This window comes from Pristis pectinata, chromosome 28 (genome assembly GCF_009764475.1).
Source record: "Pristis pectinata isolate sPriPec2 chromosome 28, sPriPec2.1.pri, whole genome shotgun sequence".
Taxonomy (NCBI): domain Eukaryota; kingdom Metazoa; phylum Chordata; class Chondrichthyes; order Rhinopristiformes; family Pristidae; genus Pristis; species Pristis pectinata.
This window is the reverse complement of record NC_067432.1, coordinates 20,081,201-20,100,708: the sequence shown is the minus strand read 5'-3', so window position 1 is coordinate 20,100,708 and position 19,508 is coordinate 20,081,201. Positions and strand designations below refer to the sequence as shown.

At 37.2% G+C, this 19,508-nt stretch overlaps 1 protein-coding gene across 5 annotated transcripts in view; it reads left to right on the top strand.

The window, feature by feature from the left end:
- LOC127584086 (RNA polymerase II elongation factor ELL) overlaps nucleotides 1–19,508 on the top strand; it is a 77,938-nt gene that overhangs the window by 40,731 nt on the left and 17,699 nt on the right. For 4 of the 5 annotated variants that reach the window (XM_052040645.1, XM_052040643.1, XM_052040644.1 and 1 more), the window contains exons 6-9: nucleotides 4,867–4,991; nucleotides 14,708–14,822; nucleotides 17,164–17,665; nucleotides 18,783–18,846. In XM_052040645.1, coding sequence (XP_051896605.1) covers nucleotides 4,867–4,991; nucleotides 14,708–14,822; nucleotides 17,164–17,665; nucleotides 18,783–18,846 — 806 coding nt within the window. The remainder of the gene's footprint in view (nucleotides 1–4,866; nucleotides 4,992–14,707; nucleotides 14,823–17,163; nucleotides 17,666–18,782; nucleotides 18,847–19,508) is intronic. The other variant, XR_007958341.1, reaches the window with a different exon arrangement.

Below are 19,508 nucleotides of genomic sequence, written 5' to 3'. Positions count from 1 at the left end.
AAAATGCTAATTGGTAGATCATATAATTAATTAACACAAATTAATTTCAAGGGGAATATAATGTGGAGGAAGAATCTCCCTGCCCATAGGAACATTCAATAATTCAATGCAAATTATATTTGCATGCTGAAAACAGCACCATTGTGGATATAACATTTGGCAGTCCACTTCTTTTGATTTAGAGTTTATCTGAAAATAGTTAACAATGCATCTGTTCCCAATTTGACTCAGAATTACTTCAGCTGACACCTTCAGGATAACCAATTCTGTAGATGTAAACAGCTTCAGGTTCCTCCTTCAGTGTCTGTTTACCTAATTGCTGTACATCTTGAGAGATCTGAGTTAGAAACATAGCTAGAATTATTCAGCTGGTTGGGCAGGATTTGCAAAGGTAGACAGAGTTAACTCATTAAATTTCAAAACTGCTGTGTTGTTGTTGTTCATTCTAGTGTAGTTGTGCTATTACTTCATTACCAGTATGCTCCCACTGTTTTACCTTCTTTATTACATCAACCCAAGCCAAATTCTACCTGTGTAAGAGTTCTATCCATCATTATGGCCAAGATTTCAGCCACCTTTTCTACAATATATTAAATGTTCTTAACATTTCAATACTTTCAACGTTCCTAGTACATCTGATATTGCATCAATTTTGCTTTTAAATGTAGATGCTTAAATAGACAGTTAAATTTCAAATCATTTATTTGTGAAGGCCTTGCATCCATCACATACTTAATGTAAATAGATTCACAGAACAAGAAAACATAAATAAGGGTACAACCAGAAAGTGTCCTAAAAAGTGCCACAGAAGGTGGAAAATTTGTCTCCAATTAATCCCAGGATATGTTGAATCACAAATTGAATTTTGTACTCTTTAAAGGGACATATTTAGCACAGTTCCACCATAAAATCAAGGTAACCCAATGACAGTTGCATGGTGTAAGTCCTAATGTAAAATAGTATATTTTCTGATTAGCTAGGAAGATAGTCAAATGGTTTAATTTGTTTTTACATAGAAATTTGCATAATATGGTACAGTTAATATGTTTATATTTGCACAGGAGTGGGCAGCACAAATAATTTGCAGACCACTAAAATTTTGATATTTTGTGAACTAAAATGTTCTTCAACCTGAATTGTTTTGTGATAAGAATGACCTTAAGAGCTTAGATACGAAATTTATATTTTCTATCATTGATAATATCCCGCTGAATTTCGGTTCATTGTAACTTTAGCAAAGTGAAGATTGAACTGCATCTACAGCCTATAAACAGAGCATTTGTGCTCTGTGGAATATCTGACTTCAAATATTTATTAGTTCATGTGAGGCACATTCTCCTGTCTACATATCTTTCTGTGTCAATTGTGGGTGTCTTTATGGCAATTTTTGATATAAACAATCCTAATTTAAAAGGGTATAAATTACTTGTCTATTTTTCTTTATCTTGAATTCTAAGCTTGAAGAGTTTTTTTTGATTCAATTTGTTGACTGACCAATTGAATCACCGAAAGTATCTTCTGGAAAAAAAGAGGTTGCTGTTTTTTCACTAGCAGTTGAAATGTCTGAATTAAAAACAAAATGTTAAAACTTGCATAAAGAACATGGCAGCTGAAAACAGTATTAACAATCTCTTGAAAATTGTTCTAACCAAAATCACAAAATTCATCAGTGCCAGTTCCAAGACTCAACTAGCAAGCTGTCACATAATGCTACTCTGTTTCAAAAATAGCGGGTTTTCGGGATTGAATTACCTTGATCAGTAGCACCTCTCCTTAGAGCTCTGACTCAGGAGGCAGCCCTTAAGGAGGGACACCACAATATAACCAGCAGTCTTTCAGCTTCTGTGGAGTCTTGGCAAGAAATGTGCATACCATTGTGATTCTGGCAGTGGATGGGGAGGGGAGGGGGAGGCTGGGGGCAAAGTTCTCTTGGGAAGCCAATGAATCTGGACAAGCCTCTGAAGAATAGTGTGCATAGGAAGCATCAACTTTGTGCAAAGGGCAAAAGGTAGCCAGGAAGCTGTCTCTAACTCTTGCACTTTTATGAGACTGCAGTGCAGCCAAATGCCCCTTACAGGTGTGAATGTAAAAGTTACATTGACTAAAATTTGAAGATTCCATACTATTCTGATAAGAGTTTTGCTTGACTTTTGCAAAGTAGCAGTGAACAGCAAAATGTTATATTTGGATTATATCAGATCAGATCTTTATTAGTTCACATGTACATCGAAGCACACAGTGAAATGCATCTTTGTGCAGAGTGTTCTGGGGGCAGCCCGCAAGTGTCACCACGCTTCCGGTGCCAACATAGCATGCCCACAACTTCCTAACCCGTACGTCTTTGGAATGTGGGAGGAAACCGGAGCACCTGGAGGAAACCCATGCAGACATAGGGAGAACGTACAAACTCCTTACAGACAGTGGCCGGAATTGAACCTGGGTCGCTGGCGCTGTAAAGCGTTACGCTAACCGCTACACTACCGTGCCTGCCATATGCAACCTGAAAGGACCCTGAAGCGAGGTTTCTGAGACTGAGGGTGATTTTGATTTTGTAGCTTCTTGTACTTGATGTTTTCCAGAGTTCACAGATGTGAGTGTGGACTAACTTGTGGAGGTGAAGGCTGCAAAAGTGTTATTCCTGAAGGAAATGTTGGTGAGAGGATGCTACCTTATCGAGGAAAAGGCTTTTTGATTCCACCTCTTTAGATGTCTTTCTCCTTTTTTAACTCATTTTTCATTTCATAAACATGGAACCAGCTTTTTATTGTAGGGTGTCTTCGACCATTTCAAACTTCTTAATTTTGATGGGAAGTCTGCTAAAAGCATGTGGAAGTATGGAGACGAAGATCATGTTTTCAATCAGTCTGCTTGAAGTTTGTTTTGCAGTGAGTCATCCAGTACTTGAGCAATTACTGACCCTGAGAGTAATGATCAATTTGAGCCTTCAGCATTCTTAAAATCTGGTTCTTCTGCGAGTGAACAGTGACTGTTCCTAGCACAACCAATGTGTTACAATACCCCACCAGAGATGAATTTTAGCTGTCAGTTTGTCACACACGATTTGACATTATTTGGGCAAGCTGAATGCCAGAAACCTTGCACCAAAAGTTCCATACCCAAATAATGATTGCTGTCAATTCTATGCACAACAGAAACCTTGCACCAAAAGTTCCATACCCAAATAATGATTGCTGTTAATTCTATGCACAAAGCAGTTTAATACTACATTGACGTGCATTGCAATTTTTCTGTCATTGTGCAGACACATTTCAAGACCAATGTCTTAGGATATCCAAGCACTTCCAACAATTTTTAAATGTAGTTCTGGTTATGTGGGCAAACCTGGCAAAAGGTTTGTGTAGTGCAAGGTGTCGCAATCAATCATGAGATAAAATGATCACTTAATGGTAGTGTTGATTGTGAGAGAGAGTGCTGTGATCCTTGCAGGCATCTAATTCATGGATTTAGCTGAATTAGTATACTGTATAGGGATACTTGAAGTGGCTTACATCAAAGGACATGGCCTTGACTTTCTTTTATTTGTTGTTATCACTTGCTTAACAAGTGCTATCTACCATTTTTCGAGTCGTCTGAATATTATCCTGGTCCTCTTGTTGAATGCCAGGGCCAGATTTATAATCGTTGGAATATTGAACGGAGGTGAGATAACCCCATTTTTGATCTAATGATGGAGATTAAATTTATCCTGTTTTTTGTGGATAATGTACATCAAGGCATTCATCGTGTTGTGTAAATGCCAATGCCGTAACTGTGCTGGAACAGCCTGGCTGGGGAATTGGCTAATTCCAGTGCATAATTTAAATCAGTTGGATGTTAAACTCACTGAAGAAGGACCCTTCTGGGGAGAGGTGAAATAAAATCATCGATATTTTTGGCTGAAGATGCGCAGTAATTTGTCTTTTGCATTTACGGTTTGGGGATCAGCATGATGGGGTGTTCATGAAGCTACTTTTAGCAGTTAGTTGCCAAATTGGGTGTTATCATCCACAACAAGAGATGGTAAAGCTGCAGTCCTTTGCTCTGGAGTGTTGATTGTGTTTAACAGCTCTAAGCTTCTACTCCATTTTATAATATACTTACTGCACTCATTCAAATAGGATTGCTTTCACGGTATGAAGATGATCAGAAAATGGACACCAAGGTATTTTGTGTGAAGTCATTTGGATTAAAACGTGGAAACCATTTAAGATTATTTTAATTTGCCACCAAGGGAAAGTCATTTATTGGATCTGATTTTCTGTAGTCCAAAAAAACAGTTGTGGGCTGCTAAATGTGTCATGGATGAATGCATACTGACCTAATAATTCTCTGGATGAAAGAAGATCTCACTATTTGCCCATATTTACCTTAAATGCATCCCTTCTGGTATCTGATTCAAATATTTTATATTACAGCATTCATTTAGTACAATTTCCTAATATGCAATTAATGATCAGGATTGTAGAATGAGGAGTCTGCTGAATTTAAACTCGGGGGAAAAAAAGATAATCTCTAGATTTAGTCCAGTACTGAATTTGTTTTGCATGACCTGAGTTTTTTTGTTTTCTCTGGATGAATTTGCATTTAATGATTTTATTTTATTGGTGTCAGACTTATTAGGTTTTATTATAATACTGCTTATTCTTTTGAAGCTTGCAAGAAGATACTCTGGAAGTTCACAGAAGAGCAGGGAAAAAAGTCTTATTATCATAAATTTCCTTAATTGGCCCCACAAAACAAAAATTGTACTGTGAATAGGTACTTCTAATTCAGATAAAAAATTACATTATGATTTCAAAGTTTCTGTTTTGATCTAAACTTATTAAAATTATTTTTCTCTGAGCATGCTTTTTATTCTCACCACAGGTGGCAAAGTTAAATGTAAAGGACAACAGCTACACACTGAAGGATGAGCTCTATAAGGAAATTCAACAGGATTGGCCTGGTTACAATGATGAAGAAAAGCAATTGATACGGAGACACCTATTAAGGTAGATTTCTGTAAATCTATAATTTTTAGAATTTGCTTTGAATACATTTTCCTCATAGCACCTTGCACTTCAGAGTATCAGAAGTGATTTTTTAATATAATAAAGCAACCCCATTCCTGCATGAAGCAAAGCCTGGCTGTGGGTCTAGGCATGGATTAATCAGTGGTAAGTTAGATGTGCCATTTCCAGCCAGCTGTTCCTAACATTCATTGACATTACCATCACTGAGCACCTTGCCACGAAAATCCTCACTGACCAGAAATTTTAGCCACATAAATAAAAGCAAGTCAGAGGCTGGATATCATGCTGAGAGTGACTCATTTCCTTATTCCACAAAGCCTTTCAATAATCTACAGAATATGTCAGGAGTTTGACAGTATATTCTCCACTTGCCTAGATGTGCACAGCTGGAACAATACTTAAGCTCAACACCATCCAGCACAAAACAGCTCTCTAGATTGGAACTCCTTTCATCACCCTACACATTTATATGGTTTACTGTGTCTGCGAAATGTTGAATCCAGAAAATAAAACAAGGCAGTAACTTAACAAGTCTTCTCTAAGAACCCCTCTCAGAATAGTGTTTGTACTACCCAGTAGGACAATGGCAGTATTTGATGGACAAACCACCACCTGCCCTTTTCCACTTCAAGTCATTCACTGTGCTGACTAGGAAATACATTGCCATTCCTTGCTGGGTCTAACTCCGGGAATTCCCCACTGAAAAGAACTGTGTGAATGCAGATGGATTGTACCACTTCGAGGTGGCGGCTCACCATCACCTTAAAGACATTTGGATATGTGAATAAATGTGAGTACTAGAGAAACAAAGGATTGCAGATGCTGGAATCTAGATGAAAAGCACTCTGATGCCTGAGGTACTCTGCAGGCCAGGCAGCATGGAGAAAAGCAGGCGGTCAATGTTTTGGGTCAGGACCCTTCTTGAGGACTGAAGATAAGAAAAGGGGAAGCCCAATATATAGGGAGGGAAAAGCAGAGTAGTGATAGGTGGACGAAAGAGGGGAGGCGAGGTGGGCACAAGGTGGTGATAGGTAGATGCAGGTAAGAGGTAGTGAAAGGCAGGTGTGGAGGAGGAGGGGAGCAGATCCACTGGGGGATGGGTCAAAGGTAAGGAGGAAAAAAGTGGGGGGGGGGGGGGTTAGAGAAAAGAGAGAGAGGCTAGGAAAGGGAAGAAAAGAAGAGGCATGGTGGGGTGGTTGTGGGGATTACTTAAAGTGGAAGAATTCAATGTTCATGCTGTTAGGCTGCAAGGTTCCAAGACGGAAAATGAGATACTGTTTCTCCAGTTTGTGCTTGGACTTTTATTGGCAGTGGAGGAGGCCGAGGACTGATATATCTGTGATGGAGTGGGAAGGGGAGTTGAAGTGACTGGCAATGGGAAGATGCAGATCGCGGTTACGGATGGAGCGCAGGTGTTCTGTGAAATGGTCACCTAGTCTGCGTTTGGTCTTGCTGATATAGAGGAGGCCACATTTGGAGCACTGACAGCAGTAGATGATATTAAGGGAGGTGCAGGTGAATCTCTGTCTCACCTACAAGGACCGTTTGGGTCCTTGGATGGAGGTGGTTTAAGGGCAGGTGTTGCACCTATGGCGGGGGCAGTGGGAGTGGGATGGGTGGGGAGGGAGGAGTGGACTAGGGAGTCGTGGAGAGACTGGTCCCTGCAAAAGGCAGAAAGGGTATTGGTATTGGTTTATTATTGTCACTTGTACTGAGGTACAGTGAAAAACTTGTCTTGCATACCGATCGTACAGGTTAATTCATTACACAGTGCACTTACATTGAGTTAGTACAGAGTGCATTGATGTAGCACAGGTAAGAACAATAACAGTACAGAGTAAAATGTCACAGCTACAGAGAAAGTGCAGTGCAATAAGATGCAAGGTCACAACAAGGTAGATCATGAGGTTATAGTCCATCTCATTGTATAAGGGAATAGTCTTATAGGGTGGGGAGGGGAAGATGTGCTTAGTGGTGGGGTCCCGTTGGAGATGGCGGAAGTGGCGGAGAATGATGTGTTGGATACGTAGGCTGGTAGGATGAAATGTGAGGACAAGGGGAACCCTATCCCCGTTGGGTCTGGGAGGGGTGTGGGTAAGAGCAGAGTTGTGGGAAATGGCAGAGATGCAGGTGCAAGCTCTCTCAACCACAGTAGGGGGAAGCCACAGTTAGTTGGACTACCCACATCCCAAAAATGAACAAACAAAGAACTAGCAGTCACTACTAAATTTTCACTGTGTACATTAGCCTCTTAATAAGGATAAGAGCCTATGATTTAAATTAAGCTATCAGGTGGGAAGGTAAGCTTTGAGAGGGATTCTGGCTGCAAGAATATATAGATTAATAGAGTAAATAGTTAAGAATGGAGCAGATGAAAGATAATGTGAAGAAATACGATGTTTTTCAGATATTGTTCTGAGACATTTTTTGTAATGTTGATTTTGAGAAGATCTGGGTTTTCTTGGGTGTAAATTACAGAAAGTTAACAAACTGTTGCAGTCATGTTTATGAAAAAAGATCTTGTGTTAGCCTTTGTTTCAAAAGAATAGGAAAGTAAGAGAGCAACTGTCTCCTCAAAGTTATACATGGCTTTATTTAGAGCATATCAAGATTACTATGTATGGTTTTGATCTATTTATGAAGGATATGTCTGCAGGTGTGTGATGAGTTTGCACTAGATGTATTCTGGCATGAGAGAAAATTGAGTAGGCCGGGTTCATATTTTCTAGAATGCAGAAAATTAAGAGAGCATCTTCTTGAAACACAATTTTCTTAAAGGACCTGAAAACTCTTGCTGGACCTTGTTTGGGGAGTTTGGAACGAGGAGTGGCAATCACGGAATAAAGGCTATTTAGAACAGAAATGAGGGGAAATTTCTTCACAACATAATGAATCCTTGGAATTTTCTGCCTTTAGAAGGATGTGAATGTTCAGTTTTTATTTAGGGTAGAGGTAATAGACTTTGGATTATGAAGGAATTAAGAGATATGGAGAATAATGTGGGAAGGTGGAGGTACAAGATTAGCCATGACATTGAAAGGCAAAGCAGGCTCCGATAACCAAGTCACTAATGGGCAGGTAACAAAACCTGCCAATAATAAAAGGTACTAGCAAAATTGATTAATAGATTTTTTTGAAACAGTCCTTTAAAGCATTGTCTTAAATTCTCACAGGTAATAGATTTTACAAACATATTACACTTACCATTATAATAGCATTTTGTTTCAAATTAAAAATCCTGAATTCTGGTGCAGTGCTAGTTCAAAATAATGTACCTCATTATATCAAAGTTTCAAATATACCACAAGTAGTTTCATGTCCCCTTAGATTATATGGATTTTTATTCCAGGAAGACAGTAATATTCCAGCAGAATATAACAGGTCTTTGTGATAACAGTGGTACTGCACAGAGAGCAATAGATTCTGGAACAGTATCTGCAATCCAGTACTGGGGTTCTGTTCTACAGATTATAGTTTTGGATTACAGCAGTGGAGATAGAATGGAGACATCTGTATGCGCATGTAAATGTTAATTTCACTAACAGTAGAGGTAGTTTATAACAACATGTTATACCAAGGCTTAAAATGTATGCTTATTTAAGGAGAATATTTTTAGTAATACTATGTATTCTTGCTGTGATATTTGATAAAGAAGGAAAGATGGAAACTAGTTTTAAATTTCCATTGTGAAACTGACACCCTAAATAATTCATCGTTCCACCTATTTGATATTTTTGTTTTGCCTTCAAGGGGGTAAGGAAAATTAATGGAATAAAATACACATTAATGCATATTATTTAATAAGTAAATAGCACATAACATTTGAATTTGGGCATGTTTTACAGTGTTTGCATACATTTCCTGGTGAAATGCTGCCTAATGGGAAATTGTATCAAGAACTTTGTGCGTGATTCACTCTGACACTGATACCATTTCCCTGTTGTGTTGTGTTTTTGTCATCAACATGCACAGCTCTTATTATTTACTTCACAACAGTAATTCAATCAGGTTTATGACCTGCATTATTAGCACACTGTCAATAAAGGAGTGCAAAGTCACGTCCAAAGTTATGCACATGTGATTTATAGAGTCTTCCTGGGATATCACTTATATATGTTGAAAGTCATCCCTTCCAATTTTTATTTCTATTATTGTCAACAGACCCTGGTACAAACTGAGGCTTCTGTAACTTGATAAGTGCAGCTGCTGATCAGGATCGGCCTTGGGACCACCAGCCTTGAGGCATGTTTGGGTTGCTCGATGCTCAGGAGGGAGTCTCCTCAGGATACTTGTGTGACATTGACATCACCTCCTCCAGCTCCATATTCTCCCTCCCACACCTATTTTCATGATAGCTTGAGGCTGCCATGAAGAAGTTTCTCATGACTGCACAGGAATGATATTGTTTCAACCTGTCTAGCAAGCACACGTTGGGTTTTAATGTCTCATAAAATGTGTGCATCACAAAAATATTTCCTTAAAGCAAGAATGGCCCAATTATTTTAGTGACTATGTATTGGCTGTTAGTGCTAACCTGCAAACACATACCACACTGAAAATGGTTGCAATCCAATTTTCATTTTTTTTTCTGGAACTACTTATCATCTGAGCACATCGTCAAAAATGCCTTCCAGATCATTCATTGAGGATTTGCATGTTTTCTCCTTGAAACTCACCATAGGCAGTTCTGTGCAAAATCTGCTGGAATTATTTAGAGTCAAAGCAATGCAGCACAGATACAGACCCTTTGGCCCAAGAAAAAGAATCTGGAAAATTGGCTTTGGGTTTCTTTTCCAGAAGTTCTGAGTCAACTGACTGATAATCATGCTGTACAGGTTGAGCTGAGAAATGGAATGGATTATTATTTAATAAGAAAATAACTTGCAATCAAAAATCAGATTAATACAAATCAACCTGAATTTAACATTATGTATTTGTTCAAAGGTTTGAAACATATGTTTCCTTCTTTAAAAAAAGATTCAGGGTAGTAGATTGATGTTTTCCAGGCTGATATTATCCTTTGTGTAATAGCTGATCAGGCAGCAAAAAGCAAAATCTAATCTTTTTAATTCATTAGATATGTATTAGTATTAGGTCATATTGATAATAGTGCAGTCATGATCTGAATGTTTGACTTTGGATGATTTAATAGTTTTAGAATCAATTTCTCTTGGTGAAGGGTAGAGAGAAGTTTGGCACAGGTTTTACTTTGTAGTTTTGGAAGTGTTACCCTTGGTTAGCAGAAAGTAAAGGAACTCTGAGGGTTATGATGTATACAACAGAAAAAGGCCTTTCGGACCAGCTGTTCTATCCTGGTGTTTCCGTGTTCCACAGGAGTTTCCTCCCATCCTGCACCATCCAGTTTTGTCAGCATATGTTTTAAGTAGGGTGCAGAAAAGAGCAGGGTAACAATTTCCAGTGGCCAAGACTGATGTGATTGTGGCAAGTAACTTCGGGGAATGTGGAGTGTTAAAACTGGGTATATTTTATTTATTTTGGTAATATGTGTGTTACAGAGTTACAACACACTTATGAAAATTGCAGAAATGTATGTAAATATGTGGCTTTGGTTTATCCTTCAGTTATGAATATCTTTGTTTAGGTGACCACCTACAAGTTATAAAGGATGTAAAATCACCTGGATTTTAAAGTACAATAAAGATACTTCTAAGAATTTATGCATTGAAATGCCGTTATCTTTGATTTTCCAGCAGTTTAATACATTGGACTATTGAGCTGTGAAAGACGGTCATGAAATATTTAAATGTTTTTGGCATCAGCTGTATAATTTTCTGGTTTCCTGTGCACCCTGCATTTAAAGTACAGATATAGGAAAATTGGGAACCAAGCCAAAACATCTGAATCATCGAGGTTGTAAAGTTATAGTTCACATGTTTTGTCTGCATCGTGTTTTTGTAGATGAAAGGATGTTATATCTATCATTGAGCTTTGTGGTTGAATAACAGTTTATAAATCTCAAGCCTGGGACTTTCCAGTAACTGTGGTCAGAAGACTGTGCTCTGTTTACTGTAAAAATACACTTTACCAGAAAATCTGCAAAGATTTATACCAGTAACGCATTGCCACAGCAATTTGTTTTTGTCTGGATTCGCTGAGAGTACTTAAGACAGTCTGCCTCTTTTTACCTACTGGCTAGTCAATGGTCTATGTCAATGGAATAGTATAGTTAATGTCCAAAACTAGCACATGTGTAATAGGAGTGCTAGTTGATTTGTAGTGCTATGCTCAGTGTAGACTTCCCCAAATACTATATATTTTAATAAGATCTATGTTGATAACATAAGTTTATGGAAACTTCTAGAACAGTTTCTTTTCAGCCTCAGAAACCAAAAAGAAGCATTCGTACTTCAAGGTTTGCTGGAGCTACATACTTCCACATTGCATGCATTTCTGCATACATATCAGTTGTGTGTTTATCTCTAAGAAATACCCCAACGGGTACAAAATGTACCCTCCTATCATAATCTGTATTCATTCTGTTACAGGTTTTGTACAATTACAGAGTTGCTTCCAATTAAGTTGAAGATTATATGCTTTCATTTTAGCTTTGGTATCTAATTTAGTAACATTATTATTAGGTACATGTCAATTAAGTATTTCCAAATATCTCTGTACAATAAATGCTGAGATTTATTTTGACCAGTTTCTGCACCCTTTAGCCTATTTTATGCAAGTTAAGCCGAGGAATATTATCTTTGTTGGGAAATGGAGCACTTCTCCATTTTGTTTTCCTGGCATCAACATCATGCACTCACAGTGTAGGTATGGTATGGTTGGATTCAGAATGAGCTCTCTTTGCATGTTGACAATGCAAAATGCCTCACCTAAAATTTTGGTAAAGTAATTTCGTCGAGACCAATAAAATATTTACTAATTCATGCAAACGCATCCATTGTCCTTTCATACTGAGATTGTTAAAAAGTCAAGGCTATTTTGTGCATGTAGGACATTTGTTGTCCAATAACAACACATTAGTATTCATTTATTATAAGTTAACAGATTAAAATGTACTTGTTTTTTGCTAGTAGTTCAGAAGATAACCATCAGCAAGGTCCTCTTTGTGAGTCAGCATGTTCCAGACTTCTGGCAGAAGTTGGGAGTGTATGGTGTCATGTTGTCAGGTGTTGATATATATCACTTCCCACTGTGCTACTGGACTCAGCAGTGAGTCCAAGGGTGCAATATGTTCTTGCTCATCTGAGAGATACAGTATGTTTCATATCTGACCTCTCATGATTGGTATATGTAGTGGGCTACCCTTTTTGATTTGTTGATCTTGATTAAATAGGTAAACTTTTTTTTCAGTTGAATATATTTTTAAATGTATTATTTAAATGGCGGGAGTGACTATGACTATGAGTAATTTAATTTAATTTAATCTTTATTAAATGTTTTCAACTCTTTCTGATTATCAGAGATATTTAGAAACAGTTGTCAAGGTGTTTGACAGCTCAGAGTGTCAAAACACCATTAATGTAGTGTGGGGGAGGGCTTCAGGATCTCTCTTCTGAGGCCATGTTGCATCTGCTTTGTACGGAGGAATATCACAACAGCGAGGCCTGGGGCTTGGTTACTTATGTGGATCTATAAAAGATTGGTACGGCTGTGGGGATCGCACGAGATGAATGCAAAGTACAGACTAAATCAAGCACAATTTGGCCCAAGGGTTTCCAAATGGGTTCTGAAGGCTGTTTTCACAAGTGATCTAATATCTTTCTCTGCATTTTATTGTTGTTTCTAATTCATGCCATTTTAAATAAGCATGATAATTCTCAACACTGCACCTAACCAAACAGCTGATTATTCCATGAGTGTTAACCATCTTTACAAATCTCATATGATGAACTTTGTTGAATGCTTTGAAAAATCCAAATAAACTATATTTACAAGATTACTCATTCCAATGTTCATTTACAGAATCCTGTGCAAATTCTTCTGTGTTTACCCACTAGGTAATATACTCTAACTGGCTTGTAGTTAACAGGTTCCAGTTTTGCTATGAATAGGTTTGCTGTTTTCCATTCTAGCTTTTATGACATGCTAAAAGGTATCAAGCAAAGCAGCATTAGGTTCCTTCTCTTAACAGTAATGATATATGCCATTTGACTTGGTCTTGTTATTCTTTAATGCTTTTAAATGTGTTCTTTAGCATGGTTTATAAGTATCAGCTTTGTTTGTTATCACGGAATGTTGTGGTAAACAATAAGAGGCACAGTAATGGATTGCAAGAAGACATACTGTAAGCTGGCAGAATGGGCAGATAAGTGGCAGATGAAATTTAAAGCAGAAAAATGTGAAGTAATATTTTGGTAGAAAGAACACAGAGAGACAAATTGGCTTAGTGGCATTGTGAAATGGGATTTCTCTATAGAGAGTCAATAAGATTCAATGGGCCAAATGATACAAATAACTTATTTTTACTATATTTATTTGTGAAAACTGTTGTGAGGTATCAATTTAATATATTTTCACATCCAAACAAAATTGTAGTTTTAACTATTTGTCTTGAAGCGTCCATTATTTCCAAGGAATTCTGAATGGAGCTAAGATTAAGTACTTTCACAAGAATATTGGCTCAATGTATAGGTAAAGAGGAGATTGGACTCGATAATGTTCCTATTAAATCATACTGAGCTAACTAGGAAAGTACCAGACATGAAACAAAGAAAAGCAGAAAGCTGTAGGCTTTAAAATAGCAATACAACAAAATATAAACTTGGAAGTATTGAATTCATTCCCAAGTCTGTACTAAATCCAGTTTTGCATTGGAATATATATTCAGCCTGCTACTCTTCAAGAGGATGTACTCCTTGTTTGTTGCCTAATATCAACTAGAGAGTATCAACTGCAGGTTATACTCATCTGCAAATTTGGTTCCATTGATATCAGGAGATAACTACAACCCGTAACCCAACCCATTTATCTCCAGTGACCAAAGACACATTGCTCCCCATAAATATAAGTATCCCTGATAGAGCAAGCTTTGAAACCTAGTTTTCAGTTCTTGGCAAACTGTGCAGCTTTTAGCTACAATTGTGAAAGCTTTTATAATTGCACTTTTGATGATCATCAACATCTTTAGTTTTTCCTGAAACTGTCAGTTCTCTTCCCTCTTTTTGAAGGTGGTAACGTATGTTAAAATATATGAAGGTATGGTTAGCTACACCACAACAGAATCCGATGCTGTCTTGATCTAAATTATACATGTAAGCTTTAAGCAGGGAATCATGCTAATGACTTTCTCCCTGACGACAACATTAAGATCAATTGCAGCATTCCTGTCATGCTGCAATTGACTTGGTGATGATGGCAGATCATGTAAAGGACTTGACTGGTTGATATGATTTCAGAAATTTATGTTTTCTTATTAAAATCACTTGGTCTTTAAAAATATTGCATCTTTCTTACAGAAATGTGAAATACACATTCATATTGAAAGCATTCTCTCATTGCAAGAATCTGTAAAGCTCTTTCATGTTATATTGTAATTTTGAGGTTTATTTAAGGTAATTTGTATCATGGAAATTGGCCATTTAAGCAGTGAGAAGAATATTGTGATTCTGATTATGCTTTACCAAATACTGTGCAACTTTCTGGTATGATACTGAACATGAAAGCATATTCTGATAGAACATTAGAGTTTTAGTCCATCTGTAACTAATGTCTCCTTATAGGAAACTTCAGCCATCACATTCTTGTCAGCCCAAGACTTTTCAACTCAGTTCTTCATTCCACAAGTCCTCAGGGGAAAGCTCACCACAGTCAAGCCCTGTCAAGACTTCTTTGTTGGTAAGAAGTCATATTTATGATTTTTATTCATTACAATGATTTCCCACAATAACCTGTCTGTTGCAAATAAAAGCTTAGATGAGCTCTCCTAATATCCAGAACATATATTTTTGTTCATTTCCATAGAATTAATGTGTGAACTTCTGGTGAGAACTGGAATGCCTTTGAAAATGCCAAAATGATCAGATGTGGGTTTTTGGTTAGTTTCAAAGTTTGAGTGGAAGTGGAGCATGATAGTCATGTATGCATTTCAAATGGCATTATAGAATAGATGAAGTGGAATATGCCTGGGAGAAACATTGATTGGAACAAAATACATTGAATATGTAATAGAAATTGAAAGTTTCTAATTCAAACAAATGAGGTGTTTTTGTTAGTCATGGTATGTTATTTTCTATTTTTGCTTTTCTTTTACAGCTTCTGTACCTTTTAACTCCTAAAATACTAAATAGATAAATATATTTATTTGAGTGTAATCAGATTGCAGGATATGAAATTCAATAAAGGAGTTTGAAGATTTGTTGTAAACACAAGCATTGAAACTATTCCTGGTATTTGACTGTGTTTGTTACAATAATGTACTGTAATTTTATTGCCTTTGTGATTGGTGCAGCAGTACTTAAGCTAAAAGAAACAAATACATTTGCCATTAAATCATGAGGATTACATGAAGCATCAGATGGTTTAAAGGTTAAAATTCAAAGTTTGATTGTTAATTTTAAATTTAATGTGCCAGTCACCACAAGTTTAGTGGATATGAAATCAGGTTAAAAATCAAACTCAGTGCAGAGCGCTACTTTTCACACTTTTACCCTTTTTTCGCCTTTATTCTCTTTTCATTTCAACTCGCTTCTTAATTTCCTCCTTCCATCGATCATCTTTCCCTTCACAAACCACATCCTTTTAATTGCTGTCCATCCTCTTTCCCTTTTTCCATTTGTATTCCTCCATCCCTTCTTACTGCCACCTTATTCTGTTTCCCTGCTGTCCCACTCTTCTTTTGTGATGCCCTTTACCTTGCCTTGCCACTTTCCCCATTTCGTAGAATCATAGAATTATGCAACACAAAAACAGACCTCACCATCTACACTAATCCCCCTATCCCTCTATGCTTTCCCATCTAATTACCTGTCTAAATGCCTTTTAAAGTTTGTAATTATATCTGCCTCTACCATCTCCTCTGGCAGCTCATTCCAGATAACCATCACCCTTATGTTACACCTCAGATTTCCCTTAAATTTCTCTTACCTCACATTAAACCTGAACCCTCTAGTTCTTGATTCTGGATATCTATCTTATTTATGTCTCTCATAATTGTGTGACTCTCTATAGGGTCATAGTCATAGAGAGATACAGCATGGAGGCAGGCTCCATAATGTCACCCCGCAGCTTCCTACGCTTCAGGGATAAAAGTCTGGTCTATTCAGTCTTCCCTTATAATTTAAGCCTTCCAGTCCTGTTACCATCTTTGTGAATCTTTACTGCACCTTTCCATCTTAGTGACATCCTTCCTATAGCTAGGTAACTAGAACAGCACACAGTACTCCAACTATGATCTTGTACAGTTGTAACATGTTGTCCCAACTCTTGTACTCAGTGTCTTTCCAGCTGATCTGTGTCCCACTGTATCCTTGGGATAACTTCTCTTGCCATCTACAATTCCACCAATTTTTGTGTCATCTGCAAACCTTCTTATTCCCTCTTTGCCCTTTACCTCTTTGATCTAACCCTCACCTTTCCTTCGACACTTAACCTTCTGCTCTTTCCTTTGGCCCCTCCGTCTTCGCCCTGCCCCTCACTTCCTCCTCTTCTTGATTTCTTTCTCTTTCTGCCAGATTAACTTCCAAAATTATTAACATGGCTTTATTCAACATTTTGCTGATCTTTACATCCATATCCAACTTCAGTTCAGTGAATTATACTCAGCCCTCTTGTACTGGAAATTTTAACCTGTCATGTGATTCCCTGAACTATTTTTGAAGTTGTAGTTCGCCTCAAGATTAAAATCAGAAAGATTTAATGGTTCAACGTTGCTTATCTGCTTATTTATGTATTAGAATACAGAGAGAGATTTTGCTTCCAGCTGACACCATTACCGATAGGAGGTGCTGCTGATTAAATTCAGAATAAAAAAAATGATAGTTGTGCTTCATTATCATTCCTTCCACTATTGATCACATCTTTCAAAGTAAGAATGTTACAGGCATTTTGGTGAAATTGCTCCAAGAAGCCCAGTATATTAAATTGTGTTCATTATATATGGCACCTGTAAAATACAATATAGCTCCTAATGTTGACTGTCTATTAAAAGGCTTTCTTTTAAAATGTGCCTTAATTTCAGAAACGATCAGTGCCTTCAGAACAGACAGATTCACACAAAAACAAGAGAAGTAAAGTATTGCATTCCAGGAGTAATCAGCATCTTATTTTGAATGGTCATCTTCCTCATTCAACATGCCCTACTGCCACATCAAATTCCTGTGTTCCTATTAAAACAGAGTTCCAGAAAACTCACTCTTCACTGCCTGAGAGTCAGAATGAATTTACAGAGCCATTTAAAAACTGCAATGACTCTACACGGATTCACATAAACAAAAATGAAAAAGAATTCAGAGGTAGTTGTGATATTTCTGGGAATTCTCGGAACCAAGTTGCACAAATAAGTTTAGAACAGACAGCTTACCCTCTTCCAGAGGATGTGGAACTCTGTGCTGGCCATAATAAAAAAAAGTGCAAAAAACACAAAGAGAAGGAGAGAGAGCATATGAAATCAGAAGCAAGAAAGTGGCTAAAAGAAAGTCCATCGCAAAGGGCTGAAAAACCACACAAAGAAAGTCATAAAGGTAATGTCTTGCATTGATTTTTTCCTTTAATATGAATTAAAGGATTCATATTGGGTTCCTAAGCTCTTGCCATGGAAGTAAATCCTCAAATTATGTCACTTTATTATTAATAATCAGAAAATGTTATTATTCTAATATAGTAGTAGTTTAGGCGTGATCTTGAAAATTTACATTTGACCTTCAAATTTACACAGCTTAAGTCTTGATATGTATTTGTCTGTTTTCGAGTGATTATTTGTGTTACCTGGCAATGGACATATTAGTTCACAGTGCTGGTGAAAGTGCTCTGAATGGGCAACAGAGTTAGGAAGTACGGAACCAAGGCAGACAAATGAAGTTGAGAAGCAAATTAGCCCTGACCTAGTTGAATGACAGGAAAGATTTGAGGGACCGCACGGCCGACTTCTCTTCCCGGGTTCCAAGAATCACGGAGTCCCACAGCCAGCGATGAGGAACATAACGAATTACTACTTTGTGATAGTGGGGAGAAAAAAAAGTAGCTAAAATCTACAAAACAAGTTAATCTGCATATTGTGCACCCTGAAGAGTTCAGGCAACCATAAGAGTAGTATTACATTTGATCATTATCAGCTTGCAATTGTAAAATAAATCCTGGATCATGTTCTTATGAAATGTTAATTCATGAAATACAATTAAATAAGAAGCCTTATTTTCACAGTACATTTGATAAAAATGTACTATTTAATTAACTTTGGAAGCAAATTGCTCAGGAGCCATAGGACCTAACGTGGATGTTGTGTAGGTTTGTCAATGGAAAGGATTAATTACCCTTTCTATTTCCAATTGTTGTGGCTGTTCAAATATTGGGTCTGAGGTTCTGTGAAATGTGCTAGGCGCACGTTAGTACATTTGCTTTTATCTTTGTACACAATGTATGAAAATTTTTCATTTTGCTAATTACTGACTAAAAATAGATGTGAAGATCCATGTACCTAAGCAACTGTTGCTGTTGAAGTCATTTAAAAAAAATCAAAGAAATGCTGCTACTAATGCCTGTTACCAAAAAATAACCATGTAACTACCATTGGCAACTGGTAAGGTCCATTGACATGTAGTATTTTAGATAGTCAAATAACCTGTATGATCTTATCTACAGAGCATGAAACCACAAATACATCTGCAACCGCTAGTTCAACAGTGGAAATGCCTGACTATTTATTGTGAGTAGTATTAATTCAGTAAAAATTTTGCATTAGGAAATTCTGTATGTAGTGAAGGCAATATTGCCTTGTATGTAGCCTTACGCATGTTGGCAACTCAGCATGGCTTATATCTGACAGATTGTGGAAATATTGACTGCTGTAATCTACAGAGTAAAGTTTCCTTCTGAGGTCTAGCTTGCACTGCAAATGAGATTCTGCTGGCTTTTAAGGGGTTAAAAATGATCCTCTGCAAAATTGATAGAAGTTGTACCTTGAAGCAATAAGATCCAAATCCTTGAATTAAATTAAACCCTTTGAACTGATAATGGGCACTTTAAACACAGGAGAAAATTTAATCCATTTTGTCTATGCTTATCTTTGCTAGAGCACTCCAATAATAATTACAGTAAATATTCCATAAAATACCAGTGACTTGAGCATACAGTAAAAATATGCAACAATTCCTACACCTATAGTAGAAGATTACTGTGCATCTATGCATTATGGTTTACAGTATACTTAGAAAACTACAATTAGTAGAACATTCACCTGTCTGAATGAGGCAGAGGTGGAAAGGGGGAGGAACATCTGGATATTTTACAATATTTATGCATGTTTTGGCCCATTATGCCCATTCAGATATGTAACCCGGTTGGGAAGAAATTTAATTATTTCTTTTT